A 20,835-nucleotide genomic window follows, 5' to 3' on the forward strand; every position below is an offset into this window, starting at 1 on the left:
GCAAATATCTCCCCACCTCCCACCGATTTATCTCTCCAACTACATCTCTTATAGTAAAGGATTCTTCTGAAATGTCAGCTGGTAAGGTTGGTAGAGATGTGAGAAAGTGCAGTTTTGGGAGGCATGAAAGTCCCTGACCAGAACAACAAAATCAGTTTTAAAGATTCACCCAGTCTCCACAAACTCTGACACAACTAAACTGTAATTTTAAATGTGTTTTTAATGCAACGTAATTTTGTTTTGGAAATAATTTGTGACCTGTGTCGTGGTAGGAAAGGCCAGTTTGAAAGAGCGACGCAGAGCTCATGTCCTGCGATGGAAGAACAAACCATCAGTCTCAGGATTAAGTTTCATTTGTTGTCATTTCAGTTTTCCCACTGATTTCTTTATCTCCCCAACTGCTTCTCTTATAGTAAAGGTTTATTTTGAAATAACATGTCAACTAGTAAGTTTGGCCGAGACGTGAAAAGAGAACAGTTTCAGCCTTTTTTGCAGATAAAACTGGAGACTGTTGGAGAAAGTAAAGGCATGAAATGAGCTGCAAGGAAAACAAAATCAGCTATTAAATACATCCTTGCATTCTTAGATATGCTTTTAAGGGAACCTAGTTTTGTTTTGAAATAGTTTGTCGTGGTAGAAAACGCCAATTTGAAAGAGAGTTTGTGTCTAGTGATGGGCGAGAGGTCATTAGTCTCAGAATTAGGGTCGTTTAATTCCGGTTTTCACTTACTTCCTGATTTGGTTTCGTCACAAAAACGATGTAATTTAGGTTTGGGAAAGTGTCAGGCTTTGTTTAACACTTTTACACACCAAAATGACTTGGTTAGTATTGGAAAATATATCATTCACTACATGTTTGAAGCTTCTTCTCCATTTTTCTAGGTTTCTATATATATAGATATGTTGATTAGAAATGTATTTCTGATACATCAAACAAACATCAGATGATACATTTCCCTCAAAATGCATTTGAGAAAGCAGTTTGCTAATTTGGTGGAGACTGGGTTGTCTGTGCAGGGGGAAAAAAAGTCTTTTTGCTTTCTTGAGACTTTTTTACTGCCATGTAACAGGTGACCTGATCAAATTATCTGCACCATTTGTCTCCTCGGGGCCTAAAAACAAAACAACAACAACAACCTACCAGAGGGTCTACGTTGAGAATCTTTTTGTCCCTCTTGTTCTTGAAGAGAAGGCCGTTGGGGTCGTCGTAAATCACCTCGAAGTTGGGGCTGGAGTTGGACGTGGACACTTGTGTCTTCCAGTTGTAGTAGCTGGAAGAAAAAGTGCCAAAAATACTTGTTAGATGACGATGGTGAAGTCATTTCAAGGTGTTTTCAGTGTGGGGCTATTGCTGCGTCGTCGTCTTTGTGCACAGAAGTGGAGATCTTCTTTACTTTCTCCACAAACTCTGAGGGCACAGCTGCCATCGCGTTCAAATCGGAAACTCTGGAGGTTCTGGCAGCAGCCGCTCGCTGTCTGAAAGCCCCTTTTGTGATAATAACAATTTATGGGAGCAAAGCTGTTTGGGGAGATGTTTTTTGGAAAGGCGACGTTTTGCTGTTTTTAAAGTTACCCAACACGGCGAGGTAACTCCATGAGTAGTAGTTTTGTGTTGCACCGACTGTGCTGCCTTGTGTTTTGGGTTGTTTTTTTGCTTTTCTGGGCCCACACACATATTGCTTCAGAGGAACACATTGTATTTCAATGAAAGGACGCAGCCTGTAGCGTTCAGGCAGCGTGGGGGAGTGCCGTGACACGGTTAGATATTTCTGATGTAAAATAAAAATAGCCGAAAACAGATCAGCTTTTAGATGAACTGCAGCGCGAACCCGGGAAAACAAAGCCTTATAGCCACTCGTGTTGTGTTCTGTTTTTCCTCTGGTCCTCTGTCGTGTCCAAATGCTCTCAACAGTCACTGACTTGAACTTAAATTTCAAAGGCATAAAGTGTTCTGTTTTAGTTTGGGTTGCGGGGTATTTCAAGATGGAGCTGGTGGGTTCGTTGCAAATCAACAGAGAATCAACAAATAGGACACAGTTGCATTTTTCAGGTGCTGGCAGCAATTCTACATTTACACTGATATGTTTTATGTCCATCCAGACGACCATTTTCACATTTTTGCAGACATATTCTCTGTGCAAAATCAGGTATTAAGGGCATTAGGGCTGCAACTAATGATTATTTCTATTGTCGATGAATCTGTCGTGTTGTTTGGACTGTAGAATATCAGAAAACGGTGAAAACTGGTTATTAGTGTTTTTCAAAGCCCAGTTTATTGTCATAGACGAGGAAAGAAACCAGAAATACTCACATTTAAGAAGCTGGAATCAGAGAATTAATCAAAAGTAGTTGAGGATGAACTTAATAGTTGTGTTTTATCGACTAACCATTGCAGCACTATTGGACATGTAAGTGTTGGTGGAAACATGAAGCAAGACGTTGGTGGCTTCTAGAAAAGATGACGGAAGAAGAACAATGATGGTGAGCTCCAAGTACAAACATTTCCTTCACTGAGCAACAGCTGCTAGCAGAGACAATAATTTGTGAACCATGTTGAGGTAACTACCGGCTGATGTCTTCGTTTTCCTTCAGTAAATGACCTATAAATCATTGAAGGACATGTTTGGACCCGATTAGAAACAAATGTGGCTGTCAGTTGTTTCATTTTCTGCTTTTCCGGATTGAAATGCAACCCCTACGTTTTTAAACCAAAAGCCTAAGAAGTTGTGTGGACGATAGGTATTAATGTAGTGCGTTTTAAAATGCACTATCGTGGTTGAGGCTTTAATCTGTGTCGGTCCAGTCTCCACAAAACTACAACTAAACTGCGATCTCAAATGAAGCAGCAACCAGATTACATTTGTTTGCAACATATCACAAATCTGTTTCTAATCAGCGTATCTTTACTATAGATTTCACTTTAACCAGTTATATACTAGATGGGGCAGGACTTGTCACCTTGGTAACCCAGAAAATAAAGAAGAAGCTTCGAACATGTAGTGAAAGGGTTGGATCTTAACCCTAAACAAGTCATTTTGGTGCCTGAACTTAACCAAGCTTCTAACGTGTAAAAGTCTACAACAAAGCATGACATTTTTCTAAACCAAGCAATATATTTTTTATGCATGAACTTAACTAGAAAGCAATTGAAAACTGGAAGTATTTACTACTACTTTATTTACAAACACAAAATGACATTACCTTCAAACCACATTTGAGAATGCAGTTTAGTTGTATAGAAACGTAAAGTCAAGATGCTCTTTGAATAATAGCTGATACAAAAAATGGGAAAAAATGGTTTAGGTACATATTATAGATTTCGCATGACTTTTATAAGGAAGAAAATACTCGTACTCAGTGCTATTTGACCTGCTGGCTTTCTGCTTTTCTGGAACATTTTCCTTTACGGGCTCACACGGCGTGCAGAAGGCTTTAAAACAACACCTCATCGAGGTCATGACTTAGCATGTTTCATGGAGGACAGAAAACTTTGCGGATTACGGAGCATTAAATGGCCATCGTTATCGTATCGATGTTCAACAGCAGGTTATGAAGGAAGCAGAGCAACCTGCAGAGTGATGTGTCTTTTATACGAGAGGGAGAATTTAAACAGTCTGGTTCCAATTTGATCTTCAGGGCGCTGTTTTGGAGCTCACCAAGCCAGGCATTTGAGTAAAGCTGTGACTAATAAGCAAGTGAAACCAAAGAATGGTTTGAATTCCAAAATAAACGACTGATTAATTTACAGCATCCGACTGGATCCTGCTCTGCTTTCAGGTTTTTCTGTTCTGCAGCAGAGCAACAGTGTGCAGCTTGGTGACAAGGGGTCAAAAATGTTCGACTTTAAGGTTAAAATACAAATTATAGATCAGGTGAAGCCTCACACAGTTCGCTTAAGGTAATGTGCTCGTTGAAGAAAGAAAGAAAAAAAACCTATCAGCTCGACATTCTTCAGCCGTAAAATTGGCAGATCGTCTGTCTTTGTTGACGTGAAACAGGAGGCAGGTTGGGAGTCGAAAACATCTCATTATGTTGAATACTGCATTGTTTTGAATCCAGCTCGGTCTTTCAGCTGAGAAGGGCCAAACACGGACATGAAAAGACACCAAATTGGTTTAAATTTGTTGTCGAACGCAACATTAAACGAGGCCAGATTGAGCTACAAGTGCTCGGACTGTTTTTGATTCGTCAGATTAATTTGAGGCACATTTACGTGGCAAAACATATTTTCTTTGTGATGTACAGACTGTTGCTGTTATCCTGTTGTTCTGAAATGTGATATTTTTTTCTGTGACGCACCACGATACCTTGCTCTGGAAAGTGCTATACAAGATAGAGCTATTTTTACAGCCTGTCGTGTTTGAAACCTTTATATTTCAATTTAATAAGAAAGTTCTTAGAAAAGAGTTTATCTTAACATGGAAAGCAAACAGGTTTGAGTGTTATTACAGCCCGTGATAAGTGATAAATAACCCTTGTGTCTTGTCGGGGTGTATTCTCCAGACTATAGTGATGATTTCCAGTGCTTCTCATCATTAGTTGTTCACTAACACAACTCCATATGTCATGTGAGGGTTGCTGTAGTGGGCCTTGGCTGCTCCCCAACAGCATTTTGTGGTCCAACAACAAAGTGGGACCTCAGGGAGGAGGCTCGGCGTAAATCTGAGAAGAGGCGCATTGTGTTGGGGAGTCAAACGGGCTGAAGCTGCTGCAGCGAGCTGTAAATATGGGACCATAACATAATGGAGTGCGGCCAGCGTTCTGCAGGTTATATTTCACTTGCTGCGATGCTTCACTGGAGCAAATCTATGATTAACAGCTGATATAAACTATTAATGACCCACGTTATGTAAAATACATCTCAAAATGTTTTCATTTACATTGTTGCACCCCTGCGATCTTTGAAATATCTCGGCTGTTTGGCGAGTGTCGAGATGTTTTCCGCAGAGTCTGTTTCGCAGGTAATCTCCGGTGGCGCATAAAACCTGTTCACAAATACCCATTTGCATTCGAGCCGTAAAAATATTTTCTGCCTGCAACATATTAAGCATACTCGCTACAAATTACAAGCAAACATATAGTACGAGCAATATAGAAACGTACCCATGTGGCCTTTTTTTCAAAACTCACAGACCCCCACTATGCAATTTTGGGAAATGTAAATACATATTTCTGCAGAATGGTCAGATTTGGGATAGCTATGAAAAGAGTCAGGTATTCCAGCCAATAACGGCAGAGCAACTCTGACTTTACTGCTGGTATCCTGGCAACATGTTTTCCTGGACTGGTTGCTTGTCATACTCCCAAAGACAGTTATTCAGAATAAGAGGAGAGACGTGATCTCCACCACAGATTCAGCATTGTGACACAGAGATCCTACATCTGAAATTCGATTTGCAGACCACCTTTAAAGACAACAAATGTTGACTAAAGGGCTGGAAATACTAAAAGATAATTCAATTAAGATTACTAAACAAATGTCAACAAACGCAACAGAAGAAATACCGGATGAGAATGCAAAGTCGCAACTATGTGTAAACACTATAGACACAGGAGGACGTTCTTAGACTTGAAAGGCATACTGAAAGACTTGTCACTTGACTTGAACTTTCCATCAAGCACTAGAGACACTTCATTCTTGCACTGAAAGACTAGAGATTTGGACTTATCTCAACTAAGTATGACTAGAGGCCTGGTTTGAACTTGTATTAAAGGATGTTGACTTTGACTTCTCTATAAAATAACTGACTTTAGATTTGACTTAAACTATTTAAACTTATGTTGAACTTGATTGATTTATCTGACTTGTCTTGGACTTGTCATCAGGCACTTCAGACTTTTCATACTTGCTCTGAAATAAGTAGGTCTGGGACTCATCTCGACTGACTTTGACTAGAGACTTGATTTGCTCTAGTCTTGATGGGTGTAAGTTTGATACCTGACTTTAACTTTTCTCTCAAATGTCTGACCTAAATTACTTAAAACTTATGCTCGACTTCATTGATTCAGTGGACTTGTGACTTGTCTTGGACTCGTCATCAGGCACTTGAGACACTTCATACTTGCTCTGATAGACTTAGAACTTGGACTCTTCTCAATTGAGTTTGACTAAAGACTTGTTTTGGGGGGGACTTAACTGAGTCAAAAGACGTGTGTCTGACTTGTCATCAAGCGCTTTGAACTCCAGACACTTTGCATTTGCTGTGACAGACAGGACAAGGACTCAGTTTGACTAAAGACTTGATTTGAACTTGTATTTGGGGACACTTGTTCTCTCAAATGAGTAACTTTAGATTAGATTCAAATTACTTTCAAACTTGTGTTAGACTTGATTGATTCAAATGACTTAAGACTTGACTTGTACTTGTCACCAAGCACCTGTACTCTTCTCGATTAAGTTTGACAAGAGGCTTGATTTTTGTCTAGATGGACGTTAGCTTGATACTCTACTTGGACTTTTTTCCCTCAAATATCTACATTTGACCCAAATTAGTTTGAACTTGTGTTGGACTTGATTGAATAAACTCTTGATTGAGAACTGTTTTGACAGACTTTGATTTGAAGCTTGACTTGCTAAAATGACAAAACCCAACTTTTCCCAATATTTGATGACAGTGTCAGAGAGAAACACACAAACAAAACAGATCTGATCTATATCGCCCACTTTTCTTTGGTCCTATATTTTGATGCCGCTGTTATACAACGGATTTCAGAAAATGTGTCACTGGACACCGTCTGATGTTTCGGCTATCTGTCGACCATCTCCTGCCAGCTGTCACAGTAATCTTCCTCGTCTTAGACACACATACTCTGGACGCCTCCGAAAAAGTCCAAACTGTGTGGGGAAATACACTGATGCATAAAATTATAAGGTATGATAGGACGAGAAGTCTGGCTTATTCTTCTTCTTTTTTTTTTGTTTCCAAGTTGCCAACAGAGCCGAGTGAAGCAGGTTCAGAATAGATTGCTGCAATGCCCCAATTATGAAATACAAATTGAGGTTTTTCCCTTTAAAACTCAAGAAGAAAATTATATTGTGCGAGACTTGCTTTTCAGACACATGCATCCTTCTTCTCTTTGTAAATTAGATCTGACAGTGTTTCAGCGACTATTTATACCGAGATGCCATACAACAATTAACATTTTTCTGGTCAACCACTTTTATTCCATGGCGAACCGCTCACTTTTGCTGGAGAAATGGGACAGATGTGAGATACTTTAACACTGAACATGAAAAAGACTGACGGAAAGTGTAGATTTTTTTTTTTGAAGTGACGCCGAGAATTTTGTTCATACGTCGCTTGGACGCGTTTATTGGACCCACCTCCCTTCGGTGTCCCATATGAACGGTCGCCACGGTAACTTAACTGCACGGTCGGTGCACATTTGGTCACAAAGAGAGCTCCAGCAGCTGGATGGCACCACACCCAGACACATGGACCAGTAAAAGTGTGAGAACCTGGATTTGGTGGAAACAATGACGGTGCTCCCAGCGCCGGTTCCTGGTTCCCTATGCATTTACCGCGGCTGTTTGACACGTGCACTGTGTCCTTTCACTTTCCATAGTTACCGTGCTTAGCTCTATTGTTATCTCCAGGCGGTCATTTTCCAGGGTAATGTCAACAGTCTCATTATAGGGCTCAGAGGAGCTGGACTCGGAGCGGCGGATGATATATATCACAAAAGAGCAAATACCTACCATGTGTATTCGTTCAGCTTTCTTTCTTTTTTTTTTTTTTTTGTCTTTAGTGGCTGCAGGATACATAGTCCAGCAACTGATTCTGAAGTTAATGTTTCCAGCGTAAATCACAAAGGCCTCTTCGGTGTTGAGAGGCGCNAAGACTTGATTTGAACTTGTATTTGGGGACACTTGTTCTCTCAAATGAGTAACTTTAGATTAGATTCAAATTACTTTCAAACTTTTTGTAGACTTGATTGATTCAAATGACTTAAGACTTGACTTGTACTTGTCACCAAGCACCTGTACTCTTCTCGATTAAGTTTGACAAGAGGCTTGATTTTTGTCTAGATGGACGTTAGCTTGATACTCTACTTGGACTTTTTTCCCTCAAATATCTACATTTGACCCAAATTAGTTTGAACTTGTGTTGGACTTGATTGAATAAACTCTTGATTGAGAACTGTTTTGACAGACTTTGATTTGAAGCTTGACTTGCTAAAATGACAAAACCCAACTTTTCCCAATATTTGATGACAGTGTCAGAGAGAAACACACAAACAAAACAGATCTGATCTATATCGCCCACTTCTCTTTGGTCCTATATTTTGATGCCGCTGTTATACAACGGATTTCAGAAAATGTGTCACTGGACACCGTCTGATGTTTCGGCTATCTGTCGACCATCTCCTGCCAGCTGTCACAGTAATCTTCCTCGTCTTAGACACACATACTCTGGACGCCTCCGAAAAAGTCCAAACTGTGTGGGGAAATACACTGATGCATAAAATTATAAGGTATGATAGGACGAGAAGTCTGGCTTATTCTTCTTCTTTTTTTTTTGTTTCCAAGTTGCCAACAGAGCCGAGTGAAGCAGGTTCAGAATAGATTGCTGCAATGCCCCAATTATGAAATACAAATTGAGGTTTTTCCCTTTAAAACTCAAGAAGAAAATTATATTGTGCGAGACTTGCTTTTCAGACACATGCATCCTTCTTCTCTTTGTAAATTAGATCTGACAGTGTTTCAGCGACTATTTATACCGAGATGCCATACAACAATTAACATTTTTCTGGTCAACCACTTTTATTCCATGGCGAACCGCTCACTTTTGCTGGAGAAATGGGACAGATGTGAGATACTTTAACACTGAACATGAAAAAGACTGACGGAAAGTGTAGATTTTTTTTTTTGAAGTGACGCCGAGAATTTTGTTCATACGTCGCTTGGACGCGTTTATTGGACCCACCTCCCTTCGGTGTCCCATATGAACGGTCGCCACGGTAACTTAACTGCACGGTCGGTGCACATTTGGTCACAAAGAGAGCTCCAGCAGCTGGATGGCACCACACCCAGACACATGGACCAGTAAAAGTGTGAGAACCTGGATTTGGTGGAAACAATGACGGTGCTCCCAGCGCCGGTTCCTGGTTCCCTATGCATTTACCGCGGCTGTTTGACACGTGCACTGTGTCCTTTCACTTTCCATAGTTACCGTGCTTAGCTCTATTGTTATCTCCAGGCGGTCATTTTCCAGGGTAATGTCAACAGTCTCATTATAGGGCTCAGAGGAGCTGGACTCGGAGCGGCGGATGATATATATCACAAAAGAGCAAATACCTACCATGTGTATTCGTTCAGCTTTCTTTCTTTTTTTTTTTTTTTTGTCTTTAGTGGCTGCAGGATACATAGTCCAGCAACTGATTCTGAAGTTAATGTTTCCAGCGTAAATCACAAAGGCCTCTTCGGTGTTGAGAGGCGCAGTGCAATGGGTTGAAATTACTGTTAAGCCTTTCGGGGGGGGTGTCAAGGGTCTAATTCAGCGACAAATCATTGATAGGCCATGACAGCCCCATTAACAAGCCATATCTAACCGCCCACCTACACACTCCTGAAGCTTTTCATCATCTCTCTGGGCTTCATCTGGGAATCTGGTAATGTTTGTGTTAAATAATAATACACAACGGTCTTTGTGGATGGTAAGAATTGGTTACTCAGGTGCTCATGTTGTTCTGGGGATGTTTAATAAATAATTGATTTCAAAACATCTGGATGGGCTGTAAACATAACATCTGTAGTAAGTTTTTTTTTTTTTAAAAAGGTTTTGGGACATAATCAGGAGCTTTAATGTATTTTCTCTCATTTTGATTGCACTGTCACTGATTTAATCTGACCGTAAAACTGATATTTTCTGTTTGCAGCTACTTAAATATCAGCTATTTTTTTAAAAATCTAATTTATGGCAAGTCAAAAAGTTGTCTTTAGATTTTGCTTGTTTGCTTGTTTGTTTTGTTTGTTCAGTCAGCAGTTTTGGTTTCACCTGGTATTCTGGTAATCCATCCATCCGTTCTCTGTACACCGCTTAATCCTCACTAGGATATGTGACTATGTTTTTTTAAAGGAAAAATCTAACTGAATATCAGATCCTAAATAATAAACTAAAATAAAGTCACATAGTTCACTAGTATATCGCTTTTTTACTGAAGGTTTTGATTCATAATCAGGAGCAATGTACTTTCTCTTATTTTGATGGCCAGAAATCAACAGAAAATAAAAAACCTTTTTCACGTCATTGATTTAATCAGACAATAAAACTAAATATTTTCTGGCTGCAGCTATTCAAATGTGCCTCATTTTTTCATTTGATTAGTCCATGGGAAGTCGAAAAGATGTCGTTTGATGTTTTTCTCCAGCCAAGAGTCAAAAAACAAACAGTCTTCTGTTTGTAATTCTTCAAAAGAAGTAGCAAATTCTCACATTTAAGTAGCTGCAGCCAGAGAATATTTGTTTCTATTCGTTAGCTGCATCACCATAAATCAGTGTCTTCTTACAGCAGAGAAGTTCTTGTTCACACCAGTACGACTCAGTTACTTCACTAAATGTATGGTCTGGTTGCATAGCGAATATTGCATCATAAAAAACTAAAATAAACACCAATGAGCTGCTAATTTCAAGCACGTTCCAACACAAACTCACAGGTGAGGCGACACCTTCTCCTGTATGATGTTATTTTAGTTTGACCTCACGTCCTCTATAAGCGCTGCACATTCACACTCTCACACCGGCCAGACACATTACATAAAGCAGCGACAGAGCGGGGTGTTATCACGTATTCAACCTGACTGGAGACTAAAAGACTCCTGACTGAGAGACGTTACGGGTCAAACACTGTAAAAAAAACAAACAAAAAAAAAACGTTTAAACATACAGGTGATGAGTCCAAAATAGCTTTTAACAATATTTAAAGAAAGGCTGCTGATTAAAGCTCATCATTCTGGTGTGAGAAAGACTTTCAGTGTTCTGAAGTATTTGATTCAGTTTACAGTTTCATAATCATTTCAGATATTACGCCTTAAAGACCGCTCTGGTTTTGAACTTATCGTGTCCATGGTTTTTTATTCACTAGAAGCAGCCACATATCACAAACTGCCATTGCAAAGCGTCAAGTAGTTCTACAGCATTTGAGCTGAGTTGCAGGTGAGCTGGTGTGCTCGGGCTGCAGCAAATAGTCGGTGGAGTTAGAGGCACAGTGAGATCTGCACAGTCTAGAGAAAGCAACAGTGTGGAGTTACATGTGAGTCATTTTAGTACGCAAAGAGCTTTTTCTTTCATGGAAAAATCTTCTAAATATGCAGCTTTCACACACAGAGATGAGTTTTTAGGGGTTTAATAATAACTAGAAGGACTTTAATTGCACAGACATGACATGGAGAAAAGAAAGAAGGTTTCTGATGATGATACTGCTGCTGGAGAAGTGAGTGAATCTGTGAAACACAGTCCAAACATTATCAGCAGCGAGAGAACAAAAAAAACAGTCTGATTAGATTTAACCCTGAGGATGCAGCCAACGCAGTATGTGCACGCCATGTGTGAAGAGCAGAGAAGACAAGGAATGTTCCTGCTTACCAGCAAATATTTATCAAGCTGGCAAACCCTGCCGCGATAAAGCGTCCCACCGGCCCCGCTGCCGGAGCCCCGGACACAATGCTGCAGGCCGGGGCCGCCGGATCACCTTCAGAGCTGGAACAGTTTCTCTTTTGTATTAAAAGTTAATAAAATGGGACAGCAGAGCAAATATTTTCACAGCAGAAAATGAAGCCAGACACACAGGTGCACCGCAGAGGCTGAGCGTGGAGGCAACATGGGTTTGGCTCCAGAAGAGGCATGCGCTATAAACCGAGCTGATCCTTCAAATTCAATGTTTCAGCCTGTCGCCAAATGCACACAGCGTAGGCCGACGGAGCGGGGAATATTTACATTATTCAGCATTTCACAGAGGTGGCTGAATCACATGTACGTATGTTGAATAATAAAGAAACTTCACATGAAAATCAGCACAACTTCTGGGAGGAGATGTAATTTCAAGCAAAGCTAAAGTAGAAATAAAAATCAGCTGAGACTCCCCTATCGTGAGATGTTGCCTGGCTTTCTTTAAAGTCTTGACTAAACACAGGGACTGAAGAGAGGGAGAGATAAAGAGGGGAAGGAGGGGAGCAGCCAGAGTGCATAAACAGATGGTCACTTTGCTGGTGAGCATTAAATAGACATCAGAGATGCTGTAGGCACATCTGGAGTGGCAGGAAGCTGGGTGCACAGAGCTGCAGATCTGTGGCTTAATTAGACGAGGGTCAGGGCTGCAGAGCGCGCGTGTCGGAAAAACTCACAGATTCAACCTTTAAATGCGTATTTTGATTGTGCATGTGCAGCATCGGCATCAGGTTTTAGTTTGAAAGGTTTAATCCAGAGTTTAACGTGCAGACCTGCATTCATTATGCATCATCAGAACGTTCAGAAGGTTGTCAGAAAACGTCTTCTTCTGTAAGTCATTCTGCTGTTTTTGTGCTTTTTTTTTTTGCATCCTGGATGTAAAATTTCTACCAGGAAAAATTTCTGCCCTTGATTTACTTTAACCAGGTTTCCCCTGGAGGTCAGAGGCTTACAACATATGCCTTTACAAATTATGTTTACATGTCCCACCCACCCGGTGTGCCTGCTAAAATAAATCAAGGCTAGCTGATTTTTTCGCTCTGTGCTGCTTGTATAGAATTAGAATATACTGTAAAAGGAAGAAAGAAAAACACAATATGTATTTTAAAATGAATGCGTCAGGGCAATAAAGTTTCTTTAGATCACATTTTTGGAGTTTGTGAGGCTAAATCAATGACAAAAATCAAATTAACGGTAGAGAATGCAAGCTGCTGTACATGTTTTTGCAACTGTTTGCGTGTGTTTTAGGCTGGAACTAAAATTTGTGGTGAGAAATAACAGTGACCTTAAAAGTCATGCAAACTCCTGTGCTGCTAGAGAACCTTATAGAGAAATGATGTGAATCAATGTGAAAGGAAGAAAGTTTGCTGGGGCGATGACACCTTTTGCACAGTCTTGGAGAATTCGTTTTCTGTCATACTTCTGGAGCCGAGACGCCGCTTTTTCATTTTACACGATCAATATTTGCGCCAAGAAGATACTCCGCTACTGCTTCTTTTTTTTGTTTGTTTTTTGCCCTCCAGACTGTGAACCTATCCACCCTTCCTTGCTGGAGGTGGGAGGTGGAGGCCGGAGCTGGCGCTGGTGTCGCTGCTCTGTGTTCTTTGTGGCTGTGGAGGAGGAGGAGGGACAGGATTCAGAGTCCTGCGGTGGGAGGTTTAGTGCACTGAGTGGGCAGCAGCTCCAGCATCTGCTCCCTCTTAGCGGCAACCACACTGGGTGTTATTGTTCCCGACAGAGATGAAAAAAAAGAAGGGGGGGTTTGAGAGGGGCGGAGGATGACATAGGAGGAGAGGTAGCAAAAGCATGGAGGCGAGCTCGGGGAGAAAAAAAAAAAGAAGCTGGAAACAAAGACGGGGAAGATGTGTAAATCTGATGAAGTTTTAGTAGTTGAAAAACGACACTAAGAGGGGGAGTGTGAAGTCAGATGTCAGGTGGAGGGAGGGCAGGGAGACCCGTGGAGTTGTGGTGGTGGTTGAGGGGGGGGAAGCCTCATAAAAGCATCATTAGGGAGTAGGCTGCACCTCCAGGCATGCTCGCCCAATGACTCACACCTACAGCTTGTTAGGGCTTCGGTTCGCCCGACGACGAGGACGAGTTCAAGGCCACGAGCGGGGTTGTGTGTCAGAACACATGGTGAGAAATGGATAAATAAAACAACAAAGCTTGGCATGTCTGACACTTTGGTTTCAGCGGAAGGGAAAACCGCCTCCGAAAATAAAACGCCAACTGTCCTTCTTGTCTTTTAACTGCTGCAGCGAAAAAAACGTTTTTTCGGTAAGACTGAAATGTTGCATTTTGGACATCCACATGCACATCGTGCTTTAACAGCCTGAATCAGTGGATGGAGTTTGCACACTTGTAACGGATTCACTTCATCTAGAAACAGCAAAATTTGAAAAAAACTCAACATTTTGATACTCACTTGAGATGGTTTTTGACTTATTCAGGGTATGAACCAGCTAACGCGCTTTATTGGAGATGAAAACACTTTATTTGAATAAGTTCTACATTTAACACACGACTGAGAGACGTTTACACTTTAAAAAAAAAAAAAAGTCTTCACCCTCTTTTTTGTTTTTTAATGTAGATGAATAAAGTTTTGTTTGCTTTTGTTTTCTTCTGCTCAGTTCACTACAGCTATGCGTTACAGAGCATGCATCACCGCCTTTTTGCAGCACTGACGCCTAGTTTATTAACTCCAAATCAGCAGCTATCGGAACAAAGTTTAATCAGGTTTTTGTTTGTTTGTTTGTGATATTTGAAAAGTTTGCTGCAAATTCCCTTGACAGTTGTATTGAAACACGACTCATACCGCATTCTGTAACTACGGTAGCTGCAATGTCCTGTAAAAACATACAAATTAGACGACTGCGAGCCCTCCAAAAGCATCCAAGGGAGCCTTGTGTATTATTCAGCTTTGTTATAAGTACCAATGCACAGCAGAGCGACATGTGTCTTATAATATATATGTTGTAGTACAAATAGAATCAAAGTTTGCATCCGTTCACTCATGGCAAAGAAGAAACAGTGACCTTTAGAGCCTCTGCAAACTTGTTGTCTAGCTTTACACCACCTGTTCATGCTTTAGCTTTAATAGCAGATCTGCAAAATCATGAAAAAAAACAATGATTTTATTCATACTATAAGCTGAGGAATAGTTCAAAACCTCCGTATTGGCCCTAATGTTGTAATGTTTGCTTTGATGATGCAGCTCTGTCATCACATTTCACACAATTAGCTGGTAAGCAGACGTTAAACCTAACAATTCAAGTGAAACTAGGAAAAGAAGTGATAAACAAGCATGATGTTCCTGTTAAATCTGTACATGCTGGAGGCCGTGTCGCTGAGGTCAAACAGGCTGCGTGCCGTTTGGCTGAACTCTGAACAAAACCATGTAACACTCGCTCTCGTTCTCACCTCTGTCCGCTGCTGTTTGTCCTGATGGGATTTCTCGCACGTATCTGAAATGCTGGTAACATGTTAGTAAGCACGAGTGTGTGGAATGCGGGGATCGGTTTTGGCTCTGCTAATACGCTGACAGCTCTCTGTGTGCACAGCTCCCCTGATAGAGCCAGAATTATAAAGATGTGCTCTGCCCCACCGAGCGATAGCAGCTAGATGCTAGCTGACACCTGGAAGGTCAGCAGTTCGGCTGCGGCTTGGCCCGCGACTGAGCGACTGGCGCTCGCCCTGCTGCTGCCCAACATACGGCGCACGATGTATCTCTGCTAAATATGCCAGATTTAGAGCAAATATTTCTCTATAACATCAAATATTTTGTGGCTGTGCAGCAAATACTGTCCAACTTGCTGCTATATTTGATATATGTCATGATCAAACTGAGTTACCTTCTGAACCTATTTGACTATATGCATGAATTGGTCTTGTCAAAGAGAAAACACACAAAAGTATCTTGATAAAGTGTCAAGTGAACTGGAGGTGATACAGAAACAGAACAGTGGGCTACAGAAGTCAGTAAAAATTGATGATTTTGTCCACATAAAATTATAAATCTGAATGAGGACCATCAAACCTTACAATACAGCCCAATTTTTTATTACAGGTTTATACCTAAAATCCATCCATCCATCCATTTTCTCCCACTTATCCGGAGTCGGGTCGCGGAGAAACATAGTTCCCTGACCGGGAATCGAACCCAGGCCGCGGCAGTGAGAGCGCCGAATCCTAAAATAACTTGCAAAACAGTCTAAACCTTGACTCAATTTGATCCTTATAGGGCAATTCAGATTACAAATTTCATCTTATTTCATAACTAGCTGCTGTTGTAGTTTATTTATTTATTTTTTAAAAGCTTGAATTTTCTATTTTTTTATGTTGGTTTTTATTATTTTATTGCTAAATTCTTACTTGTGTGTCAACATATTTTATTTTCTCCCTCTACTAAAATGTAAATGAGGCATTCATAGTTTTATTTAATAATAAAGCTTCAATTAATATTTTTCAGTATAAATATGGTCCTTACAAGTTGCACTTCTACAACTTTTGCCGTCAAAATTCTGCAAGACCGGACTTCCACTGATCACCGCGACTTTGGACGGTCTGTGTTGAGGCTGCTCCAGTGCAAAATACATATGAAATAAAAGAAAATCAGTGATATTTCTTGCAAAAAAACTCTGACTTTCCTAATCTTGTTATACCAAAATATTCATGTTTACAAAATAAGAGAAAGGAAGGGGATGGGACTGTAAGCAACTTTGGAAGAGTTTAAGGAGTTAATGGCACCTCTGTATGTCAAAAAATAAATAAATGAATAAAAAAATCTCCTCCACCTCTATCTGATGAAACCCTCTCAAATGACAATGAATTGTCTAATTGGTCATGAATCTTAAAATTCTGATAATTTTCTGACATAAATGAAAGTACACATAGAAACCCAACAGCAAACAAGCTTTTTGTCCAGTTTTAAAGTTGCACACAGTATTAAAGTTAGCCAGCAGCACCTGTATGACCTCACACTGCTAAGGTGTGTCATTTGAACCATCCATCCATTATCTATACACCGCTTAATCCTCACTAGGGTCGCGGGGGGCTGGAGTCTATCCCAGCCGACTTAGGGCGAAGGCAGGGGACACCCTGGACAGGTCACCAGTCTATCACAGGGCTACACTCAGAGACAGACAACCAAGCACACTCACATTCACACTTACAGACAATTTAGAATCACCAGTTAACCTCAACATGTTTTTGGACTGTGTGGGAGGAAGCCGGAGAACCCGGAGAGAACCCACGCTGCACGGGGAGAACATGCAAACTCACGCAGAAAGATTCCGGTGCCCCCACTGGGACGCGAACCGGCGACCTTCTTGCTGCGAGGCAACAGTGCTACCAACTGCGCCACCCTGCAGCCTCATTTGAACCAGTAAAACAAAAAGACATTTATTGCAGACTAAATATAATGCAAGCTACAAACTAAACACTAATTTTCATTTGCATGTGCGCAGGGATCCCCACACTATAGGTTAACATAAAGGAGAGAAGTCTAGCAGGTTGAGATACACTAACATCATAGAAATCTGTTAAAGAATTTGGTTGGTGTTGTAGCCAAAATCAGTCTATTAAAAAACACCTTTATTGGCCTTAATACAGATGTTTTAAATCACTCCGGACGTCTCTAATCTGTGTAATCATTTTTGGGCAAGAATGACACTTTTAAATTTCAAATCTGAATCAGTTTTAAACATCTGGTAAAAAAAAATATAGTTGTTTTATCTTGTTAACATGCCTATATGCTGTTTTTGTATTTGCTGAAAGGTACATCATGAATAAAAGAAAACAAAACAAAACATGTCATGGTAGACATGGTAAACAACGATTCAGACTTCAGAGGTTTAATAGTTAAACCAAAGAAACTGATCCATTCATTTTGCCAGGTTGGATTATCAGTTGTTATCATTCTTCAGAATCGATTTCCGGTTTGAATACGTATGGATAAATTACAGTTTTACGGTATTTGAGCAGTATCGTAGGTGAGCTGATGTGCTGGAGCTGCAGCAGACTTCATAGATCTGCACATTCTTGACGAAACGACGGCACTGAGTTACATCTAAGTCATTTTAAGGCTCAAAAGGGTTCCAGAAATTAGTTGTTATGGAATTAAATTTTCCAGTGGTTGTATTTCAGCTTTATACTGGAAAAGAGTCCTGAAACCAGTGACAACAACACACACAAATGCAGACATTTCACACCAGTCCGGGCCTACTTTTGGCAAACAAAAGGTATCATGTCATAAGACTCTTACATTAAAAGCTGATGTGTTTCCAAGGGCCTCAAAAGTAAATCACTCAATTAGCTGATCCGCTTATCTATCAATGAGTCTAATCTTGAGGTCTCACCGCGGACATAAAATCCATTGCATTCATACGTGATGACATATTTACTGCACATTCAAAGAAATCCACGGCTTAAGTCGCGGCTTCAATCACATCTGTCTTGTCCAAACAGGTTCGGCGCTGTGGCTTTACTTTAATAGTGTTTATTTGTTCCACATCTACGCTGAGGTCACAGCAGCTGGTTCTGTGCATATTAACTATGCCGGCCCCTTTGCGCTGCTCCTTCCAAGCCTATATTGGTGTCTCACGACAATCTGAATCTTTAATCCTGGATAATAAGATTTCCTTACTCTTCAAATCTTGTCAAATCCCACTCGAGTCGAGGCCTCCCCGACCAACGTGGACATGCTACAATGGAAGGAGACTTACCATAAATCCGAGCGTCCTGGCATGAGCCTCTTCTTTCCGCTGAAATATGGTTCGAAATCTTGGGTCTTGAGTCTGTGGGTGTAGTCTATATAGCCAGATACTTCCTGTCCAAGAGTATTATGATCCCTTATGAAAATGACCGACTGTAAAAAGAGAGAAAGAGAAGGAAACCCTCTGTGTAAATAATCACGGCCATCGAGCCCCTCCTGAGTAAAAGCGAGTGAAGGCCGGTGTCACTTGTGGAAAGTGGACAGATAGAGGGGATCCATTACAAATCCTCCCACTTTGAAATACAAAGGCTCGTGTTATGCTTTGAGTCGGGTTCAAGATCGGAAAGCGGTCCAACTTATGTCGTACCGCAATGGCCCGAGCTCACCGAGGTGGGCCGTCTACAGAATATCCTGCTCGGATAAGTGCGTGGGACTCGGCCTGAATCCTTCTACTTACAGTAACTGAAGTCTCAGTTCCGTTCCAACACACCTACAGTCGGGGCAAGAATGTAGCTTGAAATGACATGAAATGTGGAGTCTTGAGTTAAAACCTAGAGAGTCGGGTAAATAGTTGAGAGCATTTTTGGTACTTTTCTTGAGGTTTCTCCTCTTTTTTTCCTGTTAAAGTTTTTTCTTTTTGTATATGCAATACATTTCTACATTATGTTATTGGGGGTTTAAGAGCAGAGAGTGTCCTATGTAGCATAGATTTTAAACCCTTTAAAGCAAAGTTGTGAACTGACAGACTAGTTTCTTGATGTTTAAAGTTTTTGGACTTGATCTGAAATAATAGAAAACCCACCCAAACCAGACAGGCATGAATTAATTTAAGAAATCCTATTAAAAAAGGGGCACAAAGACACTAAAAGATGCCACCATGTCATCACACATTGGTTTGTGGATTACTGCTATGAAGCCGCAAGTTTGGATTTTGGTCATCTTGGTATTTTGAAAGCGGACACAACAACGCACATTGATACAGTAGCTACCTATCAATCACAAGGTACTCTTGTTCTAAAACTGTCTATTTTCCTTTAAATGGGACCAGAATTTACTACATCAATATCTTGCTGTATTAAGAAACACTTCAAATTGGAGATTGAGACCATAAACCTACCAGGAAAATGTTTGCTTAGGCAATAGATCAAGTGAAAAGTAGGCTCGTTTCCCCTTAAACTTCCTTCTGCAACCAAATGAGTCGCCCCCCCCCCTGCTGGCCATAAGACGTAATGCAAGTGTAAGGCACCTCCATGTTGGCTACATCCATCTTTTACATACAATCCATGAACACAAACCATCTTTAACCAGTATTATGATTACATTTTAATCCACTCAGGTATGAGATATAGCCTCAAGTTCTGCTGCAACATACAGCAATTAGCCACAACAATAAAACCAACAGCAGCAGCTTCCTGCAGCAGCACAATGTGCACTCCTGCACTACAAAAACTACTCAGCAAAGGCTCGAGGAACATGACCAAGAGCTCAAGACGTTGACCCAACCTCCAAACTCCTAAGATTTCAGTCTGATGAAGCATCCATGGGATTCACCAGAACAAACCTGGTCCATGGAGACGCCACCCTGAAACCCACATAACCCAAATGATCCGCTGCCAACACTTTGGTGCTAGACACCACAGGACACCGCCAGAGGTCCAGTGTTCATAACCAGACTGGTCAGACTGGTTTTGGCAGCATGAGGAGGCCTGGTTGCGCTTCTGAATCAAGTCTGGTGTTACTAGAAAGCAAGTGGACCAGTGATCTTGGCATCTTTCTTGAGCTGAGGCCTGAAAATTGTCTGTGAAGCATTAAAAGCATATTGGATGTGCATGTGTTACAAAGACATTTTTCATATTGGTTTTCATTTACAAAATACAAAAGTAGATGAAAGAAACAGCTCCAATTCATGGCCCAAGATAATGTTTCGTTTTTCAGAAATGGTGGAAAAATAACTCAGGATGCAACCTTGTTTCCCATAAATTACATCCCTATGTAACTAAACTGCATTCTCATTTATGTTGCGAAAGAAATGTAGTTTAAATCTATTTTTGTAGAAGACACAAAGTCCACGTAAGGAGTTGGCAAAAGTCAGCAACAGGACCAATGTGGGGCCACTGTTCTTAGACTTAAGTTTCATCGCAATTTGTTTGTCTTTGATTTTCAGTCACTTTTTGCCTACTTTTAGGAACCAATATTTTTTGGGTAGGTTTAGTGAAATATCTCACTTTGGTTGACACCTTTACAAAGACAACTTGTTAGGAGATTGGTTAAGTTTCTACACCAAAATTTTTTAGATTTAGGAACACACTAAGGCTAAAATTCCACAACATATTTTGAAGCTTCTTCTTAATTGTTTGAGTTACCATGGGGACAAGTCCCACTGCGTCTAATATGGGGTTGTTTGGATGAAAGGGAGCAACATGAAGCAATGAAATAAATAGCAAAGATATATGATTTT

General features: G+C 40.6%; 1 protein-coding gene across 1 annotated transcript in view; it reads right to left on the bottom strand.

The window, feature by feature from the left end:
• The window catches only part of cfap299 (cilia and flagella associated protein 299), a 97,218-nt gene that overhangs the window by 2,972 nt on the left and 73,411 nt on the right, over positions 1-20,835 (bottom strand). Inside the window, exons 4-5 of the mRNA XM_008297281.1 lie at positions 18,388-18,530; positions 1,142-1,271 (exon numbers count right to left, since the gene is read on the bottom strand). Coding sequence (XP_008295503.1) covers positions 1,142-1,271; positions 18,388-18,530 — 273 coding nt within the window. The remainder of the gene's footprint in view (positions 1-1,141; positions 1,272-18,387; positions 18,531-20,835) is intronic.

The sequence above is a fragment of the Stegastes partitus genome, unplaced genomic scaffold, assembly GCF_000690725.1.
Source record: "Stegastes partitus isolate 25-593 unplaced genomic scaffold, Stegastes_partitus-1.0.2 Scaffold1205, whole genome shotgun sequence".
In the NCBI taxonomy this organism is placed as follows: Eukaryota; Metazoa; Chordata; class Actinopteri; family Pomacentridae; genus Stegastes; species Stegastes partitus.